At 42.4% G+C, this 22,940-nt stretch overlaps 1 protein-coding gene across 2 annotated transcripts in view; it reads left to right on the top strand.

Moving 5' to 3' along the window:
* The window catches only part of ST3GAL6 (ST3 beta-galactoside alpha-2,3-sialyltransferase 6), a 55,998-nt gene extending 40,328 nt beyond the window's left edge, over positions 1-15,670 (top strand). For both annotated transcript variants that reach the window (XM_063126897.1, XM_063126898.1), the window contains 4 exons: positions 986-1,175; positions 5,514-5,651; positions 10,327-10,479; positions 12,871-15,670. In XM_063126897.1, the coding sequence (XP_062982967.1) occupies positions 986-1,175; positions 5,514-5,651; positions 10,327-10,479; positions 12,871-12,957 (568 nt within the window). In that variant the 3' untranslated portion in view covers positions 12,958-15,670. The remainder of the gene's footprint in view (positions 1-985; positions 1,176-5,513; positions 5,652-10,326; positions 10,480-12,870) is intronic.
* Positions 15,671-22,940: the final 7,270 nt, after the last annotated feature.

Raw genomic sequence — 22,940 nt, 5'->3', positions numbered from 1 at the left:
TTTATTAATGATTTGGACAAGGAGGTGCAGGGAATGCTTATCAGATTTGCAGATGACTCAAAATTGGGTGGGATAGCTAAAACCCTGGAAGGCAAACAAATTTCAAAGTGATCTTGATAGGCTGGAGTGCTGGGCTGAAAACCACAGAATGAAATTTAATAGAGATAAATGCAAAGTTCTACACCTAGGAAAGAGAAACCAAAGGCACAGTTACAAGATGGGGAATACTTGGCTCAGCAATACTACAAACGAGAAGGATCTTGGAATCCCAGAGTGCAGGACACAAACTACTGGTTTCAAATTCCATGAAGCCAGATTCTGGCTGGACATCAGGAAAAACTACCTGACTGTTAGAACAGTATGACAATGGAACCATTTACCTAGGGAGGTCGTGGGCTCTTCCACACTAGAGGCATTCAAGAGGCAGCTGGAGAGCCATCTCTCAGGGATGCTTTGAGTTGGATTCCTGGATTGAGCAGGGGGTTGGACTTGATGGCCTTATAGGCCCCTTCCAACTCTACTATTCTATGATTCTTTGACTCTCATTCTAATTCTCTGCAATCCTCGTCCTAATTTCAAAAGCCCTGTTCAAGCAATGAGCTCACACCTCTGGCAAGAGAGACCCAACCCTCCCCTGCAGCTTTCTGGCTGGAGAGGGAGAGAGAAGGGAGGCTTCCCCACCCCTGGCATCCCGTCCCTGATAGATTAACTCTGAGGGGAATGCGGAAAAGATGCTCCGCACTCCTGAGTTAAAGCAGGTTGCATAGGTTTGATAAATGGAACATTGCTTAACTGTGCAGCACTCCATGTGAAGTAACGGAAGTACCACCGTATTCAGTGTAATTTTACTACCAGGTGAAGCGTATGCAGCATGAAGCCTTAATCAACAACACTAGGGTCAATTCTGGTTCTGTTGCAGCAAATAAAAATGGGATTTCTTGCCAATTTACCACCAACCATTTTAAAACACATTTTTCTTCAATAGAATGAACAATGGGCCTGTTCTGGGCTATGAAGGTGATGTTGGAAGGAGGACAACTTTCCGGCTGTTCTACCCAGAGTCTGTTTTTTCAGATGTGATCCACTATGACCCTAACACAACTGCAGTTCTTGTTGTCTTCAAGCCCCATGATTTAAAATGGCTTTGGGATCTGTTAAGTGGCCAACGTGTGATTGTAAGTCCTTTTCATTTTTTCCCTGTTCTCTTGCTTCTGCTTACCACAGTCTTGTGCAATATTATGCAACCAGCACTCATTTGGGACGTGAATGGTTTGGGCTAGGAAATGGCTGCTTCATAAGCTTAAAAGACAGGTATGCATGAGCCACCTGCACTGTTAAGAGATGGGGAAAACAATTCCAGGGAATGGTCCTGATGGAAGACCTGCTTCAGGGCAGCATCACTGTGCACTCTGCGTTGCATTGATCTTTGTTCTTGCTTGTGAACAGTAGCATAAACAGCAAATCATGCAAAGTGTTCTGATATTTAGATGTTTAGAAAGTTGCCATCAGATTCAGGTTTGTTTGACTTGTTGTATTTTAAGCACCGGGTCCAGGGAGAACATCCTGTTCCTGCAACTTAATGGTACTTGTGCACATGGATTTTACTGTATTAGATAAGATTAGCCCAGCTCCTTTGAGCCACCATTGCGCTTGGTGGGTCATGGGATTGGGAAATGATCTCCCAGGTCTTTTCTCCCTTCTGGATCATGAAGCATGTCTGAGCTGTTCTACATTAAGCAAAACTCCCATACCCTTACCAAGTTTTCCTCTTCTGGAGTCTTTCTGGTTTTACGATGGGTTTCTTTCCTTCTTTCTTTATTCATTCATTCATTCATTCATTCATTGCATTTATATCCCGCCTTTTTTCTTCCAAGGAACCCAAGGCGGCATACATATTCCTCCTCCTCTTCTCCATTTTATCCTCACAACAACAACCCTGTGAGGTGGGTTGGGCTGAGAGTCTGGGACTGGCCCAAAGTCACCCAGTGGGTTTCCATGGCTGAGTGGGGACTAGGACCCGGATCTCCCGACTCCCAGTCCAACACTTTAGCCACTACACCACACTGGTTCTCAGTTTTGAACTTTTAACATCTAGCTCCCTGTTCCCCAATTTGGAATTGAAAACTTCTTGGCAATGCTCTATATGTTTAAGGAAACAGTGCCATCTAGTGGCTGCATTATAGTGCTACACCAGTATTACGCACTGCTGATATGGTGCCATTAACTTTTATTTCAGCTTAACTCCGATGTTTTTGAAAGCAGGATGAAGGGGAAAAGCATGGGAGACATCCTGGAGGTTGACAATGTGGTGTAAAGGACTCACAAACCTCTGTGAATGACCAATCACTAGTGTGAAATAAACTGTAAAGAAGCTCTCAGTGGATGGTAGAAGAGTCTCACACACCTTCTATAACACTTTGACACAGGAAGAGAGGGAAGAGGACCAAATAGGACAGTGTGTGCTGACTGAGAAGGAATGATTGTTATGAACTGCTTCAGCTCCCATTCTGTGTGGCTAGTTCTGCCCTGGCATTGAGAAAGCTGTCCTGCAACGTGTATAACATACAAACCCATGAAAGATCTCATATGCACAGATATTTCTCAGGGAAGCTCTAGATGCCCCTTCTTCATGATTTTGCACAAGGGTCTGGAAGAAATTACATGGGGAAAACAAAGATGTGCGTGTGTGAGTAATAAGTTGCGGCAAAATGGGCTTGATAGTAAGAGCAAATGCAAGTGTTGAATTTGATCCACTGTCACCATTTAAGACATACAAAGCCCCTCCAATATACTGAAAGAGCAGAGCTTCTCTGTACACACACAACTGTGGAGCAAAACCTTTGCCTAGATAGACCTTCAATGTACAGTAGGCCTGGGCCCCCTTCTTTGTGTTTGTGAATTACACTATTACACATTTGTGCTCTGTCCTATCCCTTGTGACAATGTTTTCATAGAATCATAGAATAGCAGAGTTGGAAGGGGCCTACAAGAGAGCTTCGGCTATTGGGCGGTATAAAAATGTAATAAATAAATAAATAAACCCCCTGTTCAATGCAGGAATCCACCCTAAAGCATCCCTGACATATGCTTGTCCAGCTGCCTCTTGAAGGCCTCTAGTGTGGGAGAGCCCACAACCTCCCTAGGTAACTGATTCCATTGTCACACTGCTCTAACAGTCAGGAAGTTTTTCCTGATGTCCAGCTGGAACCTGGCTTCCTTTAACTTGAGTCCATTATTCCGTGTCCTGCACTCTGGGAGGATCGAGAAGAGATCCTGGCCCTCTGTGTGACAACCTTTCAAGTATTTGAAGAGTGCTATCATGTCTCCCCTCAATCTTCTCTTCTCCAGGCTAAACATGCCTAGTTCTTTCAGTCTCTCTTCATAGGGCTTTGTTTCCAGACCCCTGATCATCCTGGTTGCCCTCCTCTGAACACGCTCCATCTTGTCTGCGTCCTTCTTGAATTGTGGAGCCCAGAACTGGACGCAATACTCTAGATGAGGCCTAAACAGGGCTGAATAGAGAGGAACCAGTACATTCTCAGAGAATGTTTGCATTAAAATGTTATCTTGAATCCCAAGGACATTTATCCCGGATATGCTGTCTTGCCCACAGAAAAATGATAACAATCAAAATTCTCATCTTTAATGTGTCTTGCAAATGAAAACATGAGAGTCATCTACTAGTCAAGTGGGGTGGGTGGGTTCTGCTTTATAAGTGGGAATCCCATTTCTCAACCCTTCCAGTCTGGGGAAGAGGACAGCACAGAATCCATATAGCTGACCAATGCAGAGTGCACTCTGCCTTTAATTCATCATGGAGAAGAGGCAAAGGACATTAGCTTTTCCGTATAGGCAGATCCGTATAATAATTGAAGCAGTGATTGGTTCTTTCCTTGAAGCAAAACATAATACGTTTCCCTTTGGGGCAGCGATTTCAAACCTTTCTGGCTGAGGGCCAAAATCAATTTCAGAGAAGCTCTGTGGGCTGCATTCCAAGGCTGGGTGGGGCAAAAGGCAAAGTGTTGGACTGGGAATCGGGAGATCAGGGTTCTAGTCCCACTCGGCCATGGAAACCCACTGGGTGACTTTGGGCCAGTCACAGACTCAGCCCAACCTACCTCACTGGGTTATTGATGTGAGGATAAAATGGAGAGGAGGAGGATTATGTACACCACCTTGGGTTCCTTAAGAGAAAAAAAAGGTGGGATATGAATGCAATAATAATAACAATGCAGGTGGAGTCAAAATTAGGACTGTGGAAGCTTTGGCTTTGGAATTCCGACTCAGTGGCAGCCATTTTATGTCTAATCTGCCATTTTCTGCACAGCCTTAGTCTCAAGCAATGAAAGGGCCTACTACTCCCAGCATGCATTGCTAGGGAGGGACGGACTTACTGGGGTCCGGGAGTGTTGGGGACTTGTGTCCCCGCCACCACTACACCTTGTTTGATTGCCTGCCCATCTGTGCGCTTTCTGGAGCCTGCCAATTACCACCAGCAGGGAGAAGCAGGCAGCTATCAAGGGAAGTGGGTGGAGGCAGGGCACTTATGGACTCTGCAGCTAGCCATCCAGGGACTCGCGTGGCCCTGATGTCGCTGGTGGGTGAGGGTGATTGAGTGAGCTGTGGCGGTGGTGAGGCTACAAGCGCCTGCCGCTCCCGGACCCTGGTAAGCCCATCCCTACCTCCCTAGCAATGAATGCTGGGAGTGGTAGGCCCTTTCCTCGATGGCGCTAAGGCTGTGAACAAAATGGCAGATTCGAAGTAAAATGGCCACCATTGCTTCAGAATTCCAAAGCCAAAGCTTGCACAGTCCTAGTCAAAATACTGGAATATTTTAGTGTAAAGATCTTACTGCCCATAACTAAACCTTAGGAGAGGCATTTCAGCTTTTTAGAATGGGGTCAAGGAAGCATACAAGAGCTGGAAAACCACCAAGTGGTGTGCGGTCAGGGGAAAGCGGATGGGGCCAGAGGAAGGAGAAGAGATGGCCACCTGGAGAATCTCAAGAGGGCTGGGTTGAGACTCCATGTGGGCCGGTGTTGGCCCATTCAACACTCCTGCTTTAGGGCCTGAAAGGTCATTGTAGTCTGCGTAACCCAAAATTGCAGCCCTGTGAGGATTTCTTTGATGTTCTGCACTCCAGATTGACATAGAAGCAACATAAAATAGGCTAGAATGCTAGACTGTTAGGCCTGGATCGAAATAGAGGATGCCTTTAATTGCATCAGTCCTATTGATCTTCAGGGGAGATATTGGATAGCATCATTTCTGAGAAGCTCTGAGGTTCTCTGAGCATGTCCTAGGACAGTGTGCTGCATTTCTGGCCAGCTCTGACCTACAGCTTTCTTATTATGTGTCCCTGAAAAAACATTATTGCCAAGTTAGTTTTCCCGTTCAAGAAATTCATGATTCATTCCTTTTCCTTCTGAAAAATCATCAGAATATGTGTGCAAGTTCAGAATATTACAGAGTGACAACATTTACATGTTAATGACAAGCTGTGTGTTCCTCAGAAAACATATGCATTTTGGAAGAAACCAGCAACACAAATGATTTATAAGCCCGACCAGATCAGAATTCTTAATCCTGCTATTACCAGAAGAACAGCATATGAGTTGCTTCATTTGCCCACAAAGTTCTCCAAAAAGGAAGTAAGTATTCTTTTATAATGATGGTTTAAGAAATACCAGTTATTTTTAAAGCAATGGTACATATTTTTTTTATTAATTTTTATTTATTACATTTGTATCCCACCTTTTTTCCTCCTTAAGGAACCCAAGGCGGCATACATAATCCTCCTCCTCTCCATTTTTTCCTCACAACAACAACCTTGTGAGGTAGGTTGGACTAAGAGTCTGTGACTGGCCCAAAGTCACCCAGTGAGCTTCCATGGCCAAGTGGGGACTAGAACCTAGATCTCCTGATTCCCAGTCCAACACTCTAGCCACTACACCACACTGATAATATTGTTCCAGAAAGCTTCCTGTGGGTTTCATTGCAGTGAAACTAATCCTTGTTTCTCATGATGTTGATATTTATATCCCACCTTTCCCTCCAAGGAGCTCAAGATTGTGGACATGGTTCCTCCCTCCCCGATTTTATCCTCACAACGACGTGTGAAATATGTTAAGCTAGGAGAGAGTTACTGGCCTAAGGACACCGGGGATTTGAACGTGGGTCTAACACTCTTGCCAGTACCCCTCAATGGCTCAGCTACAACTTTAAATGGTTGTTTAAAGAACAACGTCAAGATAAAACTATGGTTTTCTTTCTCCTGTTGTTCTTTTAAATGTTTTGCTACATGTAAAACATGTACTGCATCTGAGCAGAGAATACATAATTTTCTCTCTTACATAAAAATAAACAACTCCATCGTGTATGTAACTGGAAGAATGACACATGGAATTTTTAAGCATGCATTTGCGTTGGCTGTCATAGCAATATTGTAGCTGTGCAAAGAAGTCGACAGATGTTATTAGCCTGCCTGTCCATACATTCTGCTGTTGGTCTTGATGTGCCATCTCAATAGCCTGAAACAAAATAATCAGCTCCTCTTCCAGTCCATAAACTTCTCTCTGCCTGGTCATCTGGAAGCCATTTTCACTCTTCACAGATGACCAGGTGAGTGGCTATTCACAAGCTTGCAATATTGCTAACTTTAATCCAAAATAAAAATAAAAATGTCACAAAGACTATCCTATCTTAAAAACATTGTATTGGCTATAGAAAAGGCTTTTCAAATCCCCATTCATTATTTTTATTTTTGCATTCATTAACCAGGCTCTAAACCATTTAAGTCAGGAGTCCCCACCTTTTTGGAACTGTGGGAACATTTGGGAATTTGACAAACTGCCATGGGCACCACCATAAATTGCCTAATCAGTGGATCACTGCTTTAGCTACCTGTCACATCTTATTCAGCAAAAACTTTTGTTTCATATCTGTTGGATGCCACAAAGTCTCTTTAATAAAGGGTTGTCTAATTCAGCTGATTGCTGGCAGTGCAATACCGCTAATGCTTCTTTTAAACATGTTTTGGCAATGTTTTCAGAGGAGGTTAGTCTACAGCTAAATTTTTTATTGTAACAGTCTTTAATATTCACTGATATACACACTCCTTTAAATTATTCCCTACACTTCATGGAAATTAACAAGTGGTCAATATAAATGGATTCCCCGTACCCTTTTGACTGTTAAAAGACTGATGTTACAACATTGGAAGGATAAACACTCAGCTCCTATAATGCAATGGATTGAGGATCTTACAATGTGTTCAATATTTTGAATGGGTACCATATATACACCACCTTCAAATGGATACTTATTTGGATGTTTTGTTCACTTTTGTCGAAGCCTATGTATAATTGCTACAAAGTTGTATGCGTTTCATATGCATTCATTGCTATGGATATATATAGATACATGTACTGTAAGTATATTCAAAAAAATCAAAAGTTTTGCAGGTGCCTGCCACTACCATGCTTGGGACCCCTTCACAGGCACATTAGCAGTGCCTGCAGGGGCTGTGTTGGGGATCCCTGATTTAAGTAAGCTGCAACCATATTTTCAAACCTCTACTCAGATTTCTCTGCCCCGGTTTGCACATCGCAAGCAACTTAGAGTTTGTTTACCATGGCTTGTTGATGAAGTGAGAGCAAGCTAGTATGCTGGAACACCCAAGACTTGTAATTCATGGTTTGTTCTTGGATTACAAATCTGGGTTGTTCTTCCCCACAATAACCTCCAGTTATGGCTCCAAATAAAATAAGCAACCCAGGGGCTTGTTAGCTCCTGCTTGTTCACAGCTATCCAAGGTTTGTCTAAACTTTTTGTAGACATGATCTATGAATGGTGAGTTTGCAGTTGCCTTTGGGGTGGGGCCTAAGGCCATGTCAGCAACTATAGTTTAAGAAAAAAATCCAGGGTTTACCTAAAATGGACCCTCGTGTGGCGCAGAGCGGTAAAGCAGCAGTTTCTGCAGCTGAAACTCTCCCCACGGCCTAAGTTCGATCCCAGTGGAAGCTAGTTTCAGGCAGCCGGCTCGGGTCGACTCAGCCTTCCATCCTCCCGAGGTCGGTAAAATGAGTACCCAGTTAGCTGGGGGAAAGGGAATAACGGCCGGGGAAGGCAACGGCAAACCACTCTGCTATAAGGCTGACAAGAAAACGTCAGCGAAAGCTGGCGTCCCTCCAAGAGTCAGTAATGACTCAGTGCTTGCACGAGAGGTTCCTTTCCTTACCTAAAATGGCTGTTTACCAAATCAGCTTTTCCATTAGGATTATTTGACTAAACTTTCTTTGAATTGATTAAATAGGAAGTTGTTTAAATTTTTATCTGTTTATTCTTAAATACTATGTAAACAAAATCCCATAGCAAAAAATGGTGAGTGTTAAAAGCAAAATAGAAACTAAAGCTGTTAATCATCTGCCTTTTAAGGGATCAACTGATTAATTAAACTTAAAGTAATGTGTTTATTATCAAAGCATTTATACAGAGACCTCCTTTTTGAGATACTGATGGTAGTGTACGGTAACTTGTAACTTAATAAATGTTATGTTGCTGCTCATTGTCCAATAGAAAGGCCAACTTTAATATCATCTTTTTTGGCCTTGATTAGAGTAACACACCAGAACCAACAGCGCCTTAAAAGTAAATAGCTGCACACTTAGCCCACAGCTCCCACCTAATAACATTTCTCCCCTAGCTCAGATGAATGAATCAAAGCTTTAGATTAGCTTAGCTTATCTGTGAATTAAAGCTTGTTGCTCTAGTTTAAAGAACACACAGAAATCCTACCAGCGGCTCCAACACACCTAATGCTAGAACCTCCCCACTGGAAAGCTGGATGAAGAACTTTAGCATTGGTCTGAAGCTCTGTAGGCTGGTCGGTCCGTCCCCCTGCCTGCACACTCCCTGGCAGCCCAGAGATCAAATTCTACAAAGTTGGGACAAGTTGGTGCTGCTTGGAAATGTGGCACAGCTCTGTGAGATTTGAGCTCCTGTAAAAGGTTAGAGGGCTGTTCAGTATAGAAGAGGAACTAGGAACGGAAGAATTATTTTGTAAATCTTTATTTAAATACATACTTTCAGTAGGAGTTCCTTAAAGCAAATGCTATTGTGCCTGCAGCAAAAGGAAGCCTGTGTTGGGCTCCCTCAGCATTAGAGCAGTTTTGCATTTCAGTTCCCTCTTACCATGCAGTTTGTACCTCCTCCCTATCTTCCAGCATGGGTGTATACATCTGCCAATTTACGGTTAACACTTCATGCATCTGATGAAGGAGGCAGTGTCCATGATAGCTAGAGTAAATCTGTTAGTTTTTTAAGATGCCACAAGGCTCTTTGCTACCCCACTCTGGAAATTGACTATCTTAGGACTTTTCCAATGTGACAAGTGAGTTTGTGTTCCTCCGTTTTGGCAGCTGCAGTGAAGAGAGAAGGACAAGTATTAAGCACACAGTTTCTTAACAAGGGGCCCATTGAAAGCACCCAAAATTGCTAATCGCTTCTGAAAATCTTTGCTTTTGAAACCAAAAGATAGCAGCCGACTCTATGAAGAATTTAGCAGCATTTGCAGAGGAGGAAAAAGTGTGACTGAGCAAAAGCATGTCCTAAGAGTTTCAGGCTCCCAACCCACCATCTGGCAATGATAGATGACACAACTAAACTGCTGTGGTCCTAAACGGACACTGGTCCGTTTAGGAAAATAAAATCCAAATACACAGTAGGGCAATCCCTTTATTAGGACTAATTAAGTGGTCACAAAGTAGTGAACAAGTTTTCAAGTTCTCCAGAGCTCTTCTTTAGGCTAGATATGAAACCTCCTCCCTATCCCACTTCTGTTATTTTGTTTAATATCCAGCTAGAAGAAGAGTGCTGGAGAACTTGGAACACTTGCTTGCTGTTTAGTTGGTTCTAAAAAGGTATTTATTATTCTGTTGTGGCTAGGATGTAGCCATGTAAATATAGATGTTCGTTTTTATTCATTTTATTTATTAGTATTTATATATCATCTTATTTGATAAAAAGGTGTCAAGGTGGTGCGGAACAATTTTAAAAAATAAGAAATGATTATTAGACCGTAAAACGTTAAAAGAACTAAATGATTGTGAGCTGTTAAATTAAAAAGTAGTAGGAGTATGGTATTTTCTGACTCTGAAACTTAAATTAAAACCGCTTAGTTTAGGATATTTTTTTGACAAATAATAGAAGTCCAACCTGATATTTTTTTTCATTAAAGCAACGTGGTTTGCTTGTGTGGATGTGTTTGCAAATCAAATGCTTTTGTTTGATATAGTTTATATTCTTATGTTTTGTTTTGTTTTTTAGAGACCCAAACATCCGACAACAGGGTTAATTGCCATTACGTTTGCATTTCATATATGCAGTGAAGTTCACCTGGCAGGCTTTAAGTATAATCTTGTGGACCGAAACAGTACTTTGCACTATTATGGCAATGACACCATGTCTCTGATGACTCAGGTAATGTGCTATTTTGTCTACTAGCATACCTATTTATTTCTTTACTCTTGATTGGATCGTATCCAATGATGGCTTTGCACTAGCAGAAAGTATTTTTGCAAGGCCGGGCACACCCTTCCTTGGTGAAATCTTCTGTGTCATATTCCAGACTGTTCCAGAGGGTTCGCCAACCCTTAAAAGCCCCAACCCTTAAAAGTTTTCAGGAGGTAGCAGTGAATACCAGAAATAGTAAAATCAGATGCTCTATCTTGCATGAGCAGAAGTTATTTACATTAGCACAAAGCCATCATTGGATATAACCCAGTATTTCTATGCTTCCTAATCAAACGACTAGAAGAAAATGGCTGGGTTTGCCATTGTTAAACAATCTGAACCCAACAAGTCAGGATTTGAAACCATGGCTGGCTACAAACCACAGTTTGTGCTAATGATGGCTTGCTCCTGTCTGAATTCACAGACATTGCTAAACCACAATTAGGACCCAATTGCTCTGACTTAAGAGACTGCTACACCTGTGGGAATGACCTTATAAAACTGAGTGCTGAAGAGATGTGAAACAAAAACAGATACACATCTCTAAACCAGGGTTTGCCTGTTGTAAATCTGGAAAGTCAAACCATGGTGCGGGTTCTTAGCTATGGTTAACACAAATGGGGAACTTGCATCCCTTCTGCTGCACAGCTTAACCTTGAACAATTTGCTTCATTATCACCTCCGGTCTACTTCATGCGTTACTTTATTTAGGTCTGTTTGTAAGAAGCTTTAAGGTTACTTGTGTATGTATTGCTTAGATGTAGTCATCAGGGAGTCCTGATTAGCTCCAGCTCCCTGTTGCACATATGTTCAGTATCAATCCCACCTGGGTTTGTACCTGTATAATAATAATACAAATAATAATAATAATTCAACAATAATATATTATTTATTATTTTTATTTATTTTATTACATTTATATACCGCCCCATAGGCGAATCTCTCTGGGCGGTTTACCAAATACTTATTAGTAAAAAACATTTGGCATTGAGCACTTCACATACATTATCATATTATAGTCCTTAATGGGATACTATAAAATGGGTCAGTATTTTTATTCCTCTGTTGCAGATGGGCAGGGTGAAGCTTATTGAGAGTGGCTTCCCTAAAGCTACCCAGGGAGTTCATGACAAAGGCAAGATTAGAACTGGAGACTTCCCAATACATAGCTCAAGCTTCTTTAGCACTGTGCTACACCACCTCTTGAGTTGCTCCACCAGAGCTGCTCCTGAGAGAGAGGAAAAATCCGCACTACATAGGCACAAGTATAAAGGGGCTCGTTAAATCACTCCCTGCCTCATCATTTCATGCTTAATGTCATGCGCCCATTGCTGTTGTTTGCCCATGTGTCCTGCAATAGCACAAAGTACAGTTTGCTGCTGAAGAATTAACAGAGGCATACGCTACACTCATGACCCATTCACAGGGCTGGCTCAAGAACATGATGGCTCCCTCTCCCTTTCCATGTAGAAAAGGCGATTGAAGTTTTCTTCAACAGTGGTCATTGGAACAGCATCCTCCACTGTACTAGAAGGCAGCAGATTAGCTTAGGGGGTACAGAGCAGGTTGCTTGGCACCCACCTCTCTCCTACAAGACCTTACTGCCACGTCCCAGCATCTGGCACCTGAGGCAGCTGCCTCACTCTGCCTAATGGTAGGGGCAGCCCTGCCCATTCACACTGCATGTTGGCCTGTGCATTCCCTGACAGGAATCTCTCTATAAATCATGGTCAGATTGGCCCTATCTGCATCTCTGGCAAAAATCATAGAAAAACTGTACCCATTAAAAGTAGTCTTAAGACTCCATTGCCTTCATTATTCCATAAATTCTGATGGAAACCTGGCAGCAGGTAATTTTGTGGAAGGGACTCACTCTTGAAGGGGCTGTGAACTCTGAAGGAAGTAGGTTATAGTGTGGAGAACTTTTAAGTCGTGGTCACAAGCCAGAGAACGTTTGATGTGTCAGATTTGCCATGTAAATACATGGGCTGAAATTCACCATTAGGGTTAGGGTTCCACAGTTTTGCTCATCATGGAAAGTGTGCCTCTGCATAACAAGCCCCAGCCTGACCCCCAACCTTGGGGCTGCAGAGGTGGGCAGAAAGAGAGACAGGGGCTTCCTTGGCTGAGCAGTGGCCCTTGGCAACCTGGAGCACATCAGCTGTTCAGTGGCCAACTAGCAGGTGACCATAATTTTTGGCTGGGCTACCAAGGCCAGTAAAAAAATCTGGACTCCTTGGTTTAGTGTTCCATTTGTCTTGGTAGGATTCAGGGGCAAACTTCCTCCAAGATCAAAAAATATACTCATTTATTCCTTTCCTTTGTTATTAAATTCCCTATGATTTTTGTTCTTTACAGAATGCATATCACGACATTGCTGCGGAGCAGAGGTTTTTGAAGGAACTTGTGGACCACAAAATTGTGATCAATCTCACAGAAGAATAACAATGGAAGAATAATCACTATTTGTAGCTATATGCCAAGATACTTAAGAAAAGGCATGTGAAAGCCATTCTGTGCTTAACTCCTCAAGTGTAGCAAAAGGAGAGGAATGTCTCTGCCTTAAGTATCGTTATTTGACCATCAAGGAACCAACGGTTAACTGTTACATGTGAGTTTATTTAATAATGAAAGAAATGTTGGAGATGTCTAAAAATGATGCTCTGATCCAGTTCACTTGACACAACGTCACCCTGGGGGACTGTCATGTCATGCACTCAGCTTGCCATGGGTTATCATGTCATGTAAACCCAGGTAGCAGGGATTGTTTAAGGGTTAGACAATCCTCAAATAATTCATGGCTTGTTTTAGGGTTATTTGAGGGTTATGTAACCCTCAAACAGCTTCTGCCATATAGGTTCATATGACATGACAACCCATGGCAAGCTGGGCATCATGCAAAAATGAAGCCTGTGAGCACCCATCACAACACAATGGCCCCCATGGGTAAATTAACCCATGCTGAGCTGTCTTGTCATGTTAAATAGAGGGCTGGTTTGTAAGAAAACAGAGTTCTCAATGGCCAATTTCTTTTCCTACTTTTCCACCCCCAGTCTTTGCCTTTTCCCTACCTGATCACCCAGCAGCTAGACCTTTAGAGGCATAGATTCTGTTAAAGGTTGACCATGATTGATAAAGATGTTAAAAAGAAATTCAAGTACAGTGGGATCATGAATGAGGCCAAGTTCAGTGCCTGGATGCTAGAAATGCAGAAAGTCATTATGTTGTTGTCAGTTCAGTTTAGAATAAGGGGACAAACATTGACTTTTTCAAGAAGCCAATGCAAGCAAGGGTGAAGGGGATGCAGGTGGGAGAGGGGCAGTGCAGAAAATGGTTCTCTCTCTCTCTCTGCACTATTGCTTACCATATGCCAAATATGTGAGTAACATAGCTGGTCTAATGCTGGCCATCTGAGTCTTCTCATGAGCATGGTCAAATGTCCCATGTAAGAGGAAGTTAAATTTCTTTTTAAATAATGGAACTGTAGATGAACCTAAAGCAATCACTCTGCTCTGAAACTCCTGCATCTCAGAATGGTAAAGGTGTGTTTCTTCACAAGTTTGAGTTAATTCATGTCTCCAAGATGTTGCAGTGGATGCTTAAAACACAACATGGAGGCTGCTGGTGGATCTTCTGAATGTTTCTAGAATTGAAGATGTTTATTCTAAACAGTCAGCAGTTCAGTATTCTGTTAAGTCATCATGAGGACCGAAACTCATAATTCCTGTACCATAATATTGCTTGTAATCCAAAAGCTCAGAAACATCTGACTGGTTTTGCAAACACCACTTTTCTTTTCCTTTTTTAAATTTTCTGTTTTGCTCATTTTTCACTATAGTCTTGAGATACCTGCCTATAAGGGTCCAAAAAAGCCTGACAGCCAAGATGTTCTTTAAATGACGCACAGTGGTGGTGATAGCCTTTGTCTTCATAGTCTAAACCCAAATCTGCTTGAACGTTTCACCAAGTTCTAAGCATATAAATGGAATATCTATTATAGGCTTTCCCCAGATGGGTCCTCTAGTTGCTTAACAGATTGAAAGCCAGGAAAAGAAACTGAGCAATTTCTGGCCCTGGCTGCCTATGTTCAGCTTCCTAATACATCCCACCAGTTGTGCAGTGTAGTAGGGCTGACAAGCGAACTGCTGCAACACAGTACAGGGGCATATGGGAGCAGGGCGGGGGGCACCTTCACTTGCTGATTTGTGGCCATTTACCAGTGCTAAAGACCCATGAGCCCTGCCAAAAAATTTACACTGCTGGCAATTTTTCTGGGGGTTGTAGTGCCTGCCTCCCAATTCTTTTCTTGGTTTGCGCTATTTGTCCATGAAATATGTAGAATATACACCAGTGCTTGGCAGATAAAAGTCTTGTGGAGATAAAATGATAGCCAAAGCTTCATCTACTTGCTTACTTCATGTTGGGCTGCTGTCAAAAGCACAAGTTCAGAGCCAGGAAAAACTGATGGCAACCCTAGAACTGATTAGCCATGTAACGTTTGCAGAAACAAATTCGTAAGTGCCAACCAAAATCTAGCATACTTGCAGGGAAGTGCATGCTCCAACATTATTTAAGCCAAAGATCACAATGATTCTTCCCAAGGAAGATGATCCTAGGTTTCTGGATTCATTTTGGTTTCAGTTTTAATCTCAGTTTTCTAATTAAGTAGAGCACTTTTTGTGAAGCGTTTAATGTTTCTTAATTTCTCGATTTGCTTGATGTTCTTCTGTAAGTTACTTGTCTTTTTTGCAATTGTTGCTATGTTTTAAGGGACTTTCTCCCCGAAATGATTTTGTTTTGATACACTGATAGCTTTATTGCTAGTGGACAGGAACTTACAATTGGCAAATGTGGCAATGTAGTTATATGTCTTGCAGTATTGATTCCTTTTCTCTGCTGAAAGAAAACTCATTCTGTACCATGATATGACCTGTATATGTTAGTCTGGTCCTATTTGGACCCAAGATGTGCTGGAGAAAAAAGGACTAGATTAATGGTGTATATACCTGCCAGCTGGTCAAAGAAATGTATGGAAAATGAAATATACCTGAAATCTCCACTGACAGGTACCTGGCATAGCCATTTCTGCCTATAAACATTGAGCCAAATATAATAAATGACCATTTTATTATACAGCCACTCTGCAAATATATAAATGAGTAGAACTCTTCTTTTCTTTTGATACTGCCCTCTGGATTCTACAGTTTAGTCTCAGATGTGTACTGTGGCTTGATGCAATACCGGACAAATCCTGCACTTTTAAATACTAACGTGGAAGAGGGAATTTCAGCAGATGTAGCTGGTATGATAAGCTGCACCTGCGGAAATTCTCTCCTCTGTGGAGCAATCCTATCCTCTTGCATCTCCCCCCCCCCATGGGTAATTTCTTCCCCACCTGGTACCCTCCAGATGGTTTGGACTACAACTCCCAGCATTCCAGATACCATTTATCATGCTGGCTGGGGCTGATGTTCCAAACATCTGGAAGGGATCAGGTTGGAGAAATCTAAGGTAGAGCGTGACTCTGTAGGATTTTCATTCTTCCAGATTTCCTTGCTTCCTGGAGCACTGCTGCAATGCATACTTTAATGATATATGTGATTAACTGTAGCACTAGATCCTACTGTATAATTAAGGAGTATTACACCCAAAGTGTACTTTTGTTAGGATCCAAGTATTTTCAAACTTTGGCTTTGTCAGTTTCTAAATTGAGCCTTAAAATAATGGAGTCAACTGTACCATTCTTGAAAGCAGCATCATGTTTTCTCAGTTGGTTTGATCATTTGGAATACCAGATATGAGGATGGCTGGCTCAGATTTACCATCTTGAATTCTTTTCAGTATTCTGGGTCTGGTGTACTAATGTTGACTTTCTGAACGTCAAGCAACAGACACGATTATTACCTGCCATGTATTGACCCTACTTTGGAAAGGAAAATGAAGTACTGTCATTGTTACATTACCATAGACTTACACTGGTCATCCTTTGTATCCACCCTCCCCAAGCCATCTTCACTATCTAAACATTTAAAATGTGGTCATTTTATACTTTTATGTAAACTTGTGGGAAGGGAAATTCTTCCCTTGATAAATAGAAATATTCATGGATTTTTTACTTTGTTTTGTTTTTATTTCTGTGTACCTTAATTTGGATGCCCATTGTAAGTATTTGTTTAAAGTGGAATTTTAATGTGAATATAGAGACTTATTTTTGTTATAATAAACATGTTAAAATGCTATACTTGCATTTGTTGACCTCTTTAAGCAACTGGGTACATTTCATTGTGCATCGCATGTTTACCTGTACACATGTTGCACAGAGTATGACTGACAAAATCATACACACCGTGCTACTTTGATTTTTGCATCAAAAGGTCTTCACACCATGAGAAATAGGTAATTTTACCATAGAATTATCTTCCTTAATTTATGCACAAATAAATTTAAATGTTTTATCGGCAATTATAAATGGTAGTTTTGTATACTAAAAGCACAGTATCTTATAGCCCAATTCGATACACATCTGCTCCAAATTAAGTCCCATTGAGCTAAATGGGGCTTACTTCCAGGTAAGTAGGAATAATATGCAACCTTAGGATACTTCATACATGCTACACCATGGATGCAACACATGATCTGTGAAATAAATGTACCCAGTTCTCTCTCTTTACCGAGTTCACACATTGCAAGGGGTAGAGTGACAAAAAATAAATATCAAAACAAGCTTGTGTTAAACTTGTGATGGAGAAAAGCATCTGGAACTGTGTAAAATTACAGGGGCTACCACTCCAACATTAGTTTGCTTCTGGCTCAACATTTGATATAGGCTGTTTCTTCATCCAAGTCCTAGCACAAACAACAATTTGGTGTTCAACTAGGGCTCCTATACCTTTAAAGAGGAAAGGGTCCCTATACCTTTAATAATTTTGTAGAAGAGGGAATTTCAGCAGGTGCAACTTGTCATGCAAAGGAACTTTTGCATATAGCCACCTTACTGGTGACTTCCTAAGATGTTTATGCATGAGTGGGCCACCTCTGGCCCTCCAGATGTTTCAGCCTACACCTGCTATTGGTCCTAGCCAGCTTAACTAATAGCAAACGATCATGGGAATTGTAGACTAAAACATCTGGAGGTCCATAAGCACCCCAGCTATATATTTAGGACATACTTATGCATGTTTAGACAAAAAAAGCTGGGGAATGCTGAGAATTGTAGGACTTTTTTCTGTCTAAACATGCATAGGATTGTGCCCTTAGAAGTCTCCATCTTTGAAAATGACTTGCAGTAAGACAGGTCTGTAATTAAATATGTTTTATAGGACCCTGTCTAGCCTAAACTCTTCAGAGAGTGAAGACAAATGCCTTAGCAATAAGAGATTTCTTCTTTTTTAAAAACCCCTCCACACCTTTTGCTATTACAGAGATGTTGTTCCTTTTTACGTTGAAATGCCATGGAAATTCTGATTTACTCAAATGAATCCACTGATAACCCTGTACCTTGTGTCTTTTCATGTGAATACATATACAAGCCTCCACAGTGGTCTGTGGAAGCTTGTATATATACTGGCATGAAAAGACACAATGTAGCCTGTCTTAAACAACTGGGTGAGATGTTAATGCAGCAATTTTTATCAAGTTTATAAGATCTGGGGACCTAGAAATGAAGAGGGGGGGACTGGTCAAGTGGTTCAGAAATAACTCCCCAACACCGTAACTGCTATGTATGCAAAATTATGAACAATTTAGGAGGCACTTCCTGCTACATACACATTTTGAACAGGTACAATTGGTAGCCACTAGTCTGATGGAAATACAGTTCTAAAATAGCAGTGTGTTTAGTAGATAATAGCATGGTCTGCCACACACATAACACCTATTTTCTACCCCACCGGGTAGCTCTCTTTTAGAAATCACTCATCTCCAGCTTCCTTCTCTTTCCACTTCTAGCTCTCACAAGCATGTTGCTAGCGACTGCGTTAGTTGTGGGTGGGTGGGGCTACTTGGTACCCCAAACAGATGGCCACAGTGCTGAGCATTTACCTAAAATTAAAAGCAAGACAAGAGCAAATCCTTTATGTTCTCTTTAAAGCAGGCAAACTGATATAAGCCTCCCAGCCATTTCCTGTTCTTGTTTTGTTTGTTTTATTTCATTTCTATACTGCCCAATCGCCAAAGCTTTCCGGGCATTTACAAATCACAAATACAGGATGATGAAAACATATCAAATCAATAACATACAAAATTTAAAACCGCAAAAACAGTTACAATAAGATACCGGACCTGAGAAAAAACAACTGACATGAATGCCCCATCATATGTCATCAAACGGCCAGGAGTAGAGAACAGTCAACCTAGCGCTGAAAAAAATGTCAGTTTTGGCACCAGGAGGACCTCAGTGGGGAGAGCATTCCATAATTGGGGGACCACCAATGAGAAACACACACACACACACCCGGTCGGTTACGATCCTCCAAGCCTTAAGCATCAGATGTTCATGTCAAGAGAGGTGCTCCATCTCGTGTTGCAGTCACGAGCCATGTAAGGCTTTATAGGTTAAATTCAGCACCTTGAATCGGGCTTGGAAACATGGGCAGCCAATGCAAGCAGGCAGTGCAGCCTTCTCCCCCCAGCTCACACAGTTACCTCAGAAGGATACTATAGTTGATAGTATCAAAAGGCCCTGAGAAATAAGAATCGACAGGATCATACTCCCCCTTGTCTTTCTCCTGATACAGGGCATCATACAGGGTGACCAAGGCTGTTTCCATGCCAAAACCTGGCGTGAACCCCAACTGAAATGGATCCAGACAATTGGTCTCATCTATGAGCATCTGGAGCTGGCTGGCTACTTGCCCAGGAAGGGGACATTTGCCACTGGCCTAAGGTTTCTAAGGTCTTCCCAGTCCAGAGAGGATTTCTTCATGTCACCACTGCCTCTTTTAGGCAGCTCAGGACTGCTCCCTCTCAGAAGAAGGCATTAGCCACTTCCCTGGCCCAGCTGGCTGTTAACACTGCTATAACACTGTAGTCTAAGGCCATGGCTAGACCAGGCCTATATCCCGGGATCATCCCTATACAGCCAAATGACACACACGGGATACCGGGAGCAGGCAGGGACACCCCCTCCATTTGCCTGGGATAATCCTAGCTAAGGCCATAGTCCCGCCAATATCTAGTTAAGGCCATAGTCCCACTAATATCTTGGAAGTGCCTTGAAAACACATCAAAGTGGGCTTCTGACACCAACCCCCTCTCGCCGGCCCTCAGGTCTACCCTGATGCTGACCCAATTACCCCCATGGGCACAACTGGATGAGACTAACTCCTCCCTGGCTATAGGTATACATGCCAGATTGGCTGCCTCATCTACTATTACATCATGAATGATGGCGATCTTATTATGCACCAATCGAGCTTTCAAAAGCAGCAGCTGGAGACCTGAGGGTGGGCTGATAGGGCAACCACCAAACCAGTGTAGGAGGGCCGGAATATAGGACAGCCATTAACTCTCTGGGCCATGTGTCCCCTTAGCTGGCTAGCTCTCCTCCCAATGCCTTATCTCCCTCTGCCCGTAACTACACTGATTGGAGGGGCCCAGGTCAGCCCCACATTGTCTCTCCCAAGCACATAATCACACCCTAAGAAGGCAACCAATCCACACCCCATCAAAGCCTCTAAGCAACCACATTGGCCAAGGTGTTAGAGGAGTGGCTCTTGCCATCCCCCAAAGGAGAGACCCCCTTTAGCATTGTCCCCTTTGGAAGCAGCCATAACAATTCAAAATAAACAAGTTAAAATAGAAAACATTATATCCGAAACACGGAGCACCTTTGGATATAAATAATAATAATAAATTTATACGAATTCTTTACGCACCAGCGCTTGTCTCTTTTGCGTCCTTGCCTATTTGGTGCATTTTCCCCTCACAGACACACCCCTTTGGAAACAGCACTGCTGGGTTGTCACCACCCAGGAAATAATGGCCTTTCCCCAGAGTCAAAGAGCTGGCTCACATTCTCAATCAACCCAAGGGAAAACGGTACACACACGCAGCAGGCAACAATGCAGGGTGAGGGCCTCACAGATGGTCAGGAGGAACAGCTCACCAGCCCCACAGAGTATCCAAGTTCCCTTGGCTGCAGCTTCGGTTCTTGATCAGCCCTGCTAATAGCACTAGATTAAGCTGTTATCTATTACACCAGAAGGGAAGATTTCCCAGAGGAGAAGCTGTGTCAGTTTATAGCAACAGAAAGAACAAAGAGTTTTGTGGCACCTGCAAGACTCACAAAATTTATTCTGGCCTAAGCTTTCATGGACTATAACCCACAAAAGCTTAGGCCAGAACTATTTGACTATTGTGGAGAGTTCCAGTTTTTTAAACACTACATATGTGGGCGGGGGGTGGGGAGGAACCATAGTAAACAGTGAGGTTCCCTCTTCAGTGATGAAGAGGGAATTTCACAAGGTGCTGCATGCATGTAAATGACACCTGCTGAAATCCCCCCTTTTCTATACAACTGCTAAAGATGCAGGAGCCCTGTCCTCCTTTCCATCTGGTGACCCTAAGATGAATGTGCTTTTGCAGTTCCTGTGATCAGAATTGCTGCTAGAGCCAGTGTGGTGTAGTGGCTAGAGAGTTGGACTGGGAGTTGGGAGATGCAGGTTCTAGTCCCCACCTGGCCATGGAAGCTCACTGGGTGACTTTGGGCCAGTCACATACTCTCAGCCCAACCTACCTCCAGGGTTGTTGATGTGAGGATAGAACTGGAGATGAGGAGGATTAGGTATGCTGCCTTGAGTTCCTTGGAGGAAAAATGGTGGGATATAAATGCAATCAATCAATCAACTCTGTAAGCACCCAATTTTTGGAATCTTACATACTCCAGATACTGTTTTGCCAGAATAACAAGAAATAAATATGCTGAAACATTTTAAAAAGATATTTAATAAGTTCTTTTACAATCAGTAAAAAAAATTAAATACAAAATTATTTGCTAATTTCACCTCTCTCATATCTTTATCCTAGCAACTGACCCAAAGTACCCCTGTTTTATAATCTGCCCATTGCTCTCAACATTCTACAAAACATCTGATTTCCTAGCACCATGTCTCTGATATTGTGGTTTTGTGCTGATATTATACTGCCTTAAACTCTGTATTTAAATAATGGAAATGCCCATTTCAGTTCATATTCATTCCCTGTGGACGGAAGAGTCTTCGTTCAGCTAAATACTGAGGCTGCAGTTAAGATAGACAAGTGATGTTAAACATTTAACATGGATTAAAACATATGTTAAAAAAATTGATGTGTGCAGCACTGAAAAGCGTATTGTTACTTTAAAATAACCTCGTTTTCACTGTGAGATTAGCACCATTGTTGAAATGAGAGGAAACGATCCATCGAAGGGTTAGAGTGCTTAAACCCATTGACTCCAGTAAATCCAATCTAACTAGGGGGCCCGTATGTATACACATCCATAAGTGAATGAGGATTCTTGTGTGCAAATGGGTATTGCACTCGTGCAGGGCCAGCTCAAGCGGCTTTATTGCTGTCCTAGGCAAAGCTTCATTTTGATGGATACAGCAGAGGGAGTTCATATTCTTTTCCTGAATGCAGCCTCCTCCCTCTGCTCTAGAGGTGACTGAGTGGGGAGCAGGGGTTGTAAAGTGGAGAAATCTTTGGAACACCAGCAGAAGACACAGGGCCTAAGCAGACATTCCCTTAAATGTGTGTCTAGCAGCTATGCCCTTGTTCCATTTTTACTCTAGAGTAGATGCAGGACCCCAATCCAGATCCTAAAAGCCTTCCTACCCCCCACCACATACTAGAGTTTCAATCCAGATTGGAGCTCCTGCACCTACTCTAGAGAAAAAATTTAAAAAGCCGTAGCTGTAAGACACACATTTAAAGGAATGTCTATTTTGGCCTACAGTTGCCGCAAGGGGGAATTATATTCCCCTTTGGAAGCTTTTATTCCTAGAGTAGCACATTGCCTCTTGGATTCCGATGCCCTATGCAGCTGCCCAGTCTGACTGCTGGGTTATAGCCGGCCCTGCGCGTATAGTTCTTCCCCTGATCTAGCTCACCAGTGGTGTGTGTCCACATACCCCTATTGCAAATGTGGTGATGGTGTCAATCAGAGGTTCAGCAGAAAGGAGCAAAGATGAATTTAGGCCCCTTGCTCTCCACCTCCCTGCTAAACAAGTGATCCACGTGGTTGTCACTTTCCCCAGATGTTCAACATGCATCCCTTTTGAACAGGGGCAATGGATTGAAGCAGGGCTGACTGCGTGCTGGGTTGTGGCCAGGGCATTTTGCAATTTCCACAGGCACAAGTCTCTGTGGCTTGCACACCCTCATAGGCAAACATAGGTAATTAGGAACGAAACGGAAATACTAATGGTTACAAATCGGTCATTACACTACAG

Source organism: Elgaria multicarinata, chromosome 5 (genome assembly GCF_023053635.1).
Source record: "Elgaria multicarinata webbii isolate HBS135686 ecotype San Diego chromosome 5, rElgMul1.1.pri, whole genome shotgun sequence".
Classification (NCBI taxonomy): Eukaryota; Metazoa; Chordata; class Lepidosauria; order Squamata; family Anguidae; genus Elgaria; species Elgaria multicarinata.
Note: the sequence above shows the minus strand (reverse complement) of the source record. Positions and strands in the feature narration are given on the sequence as shown.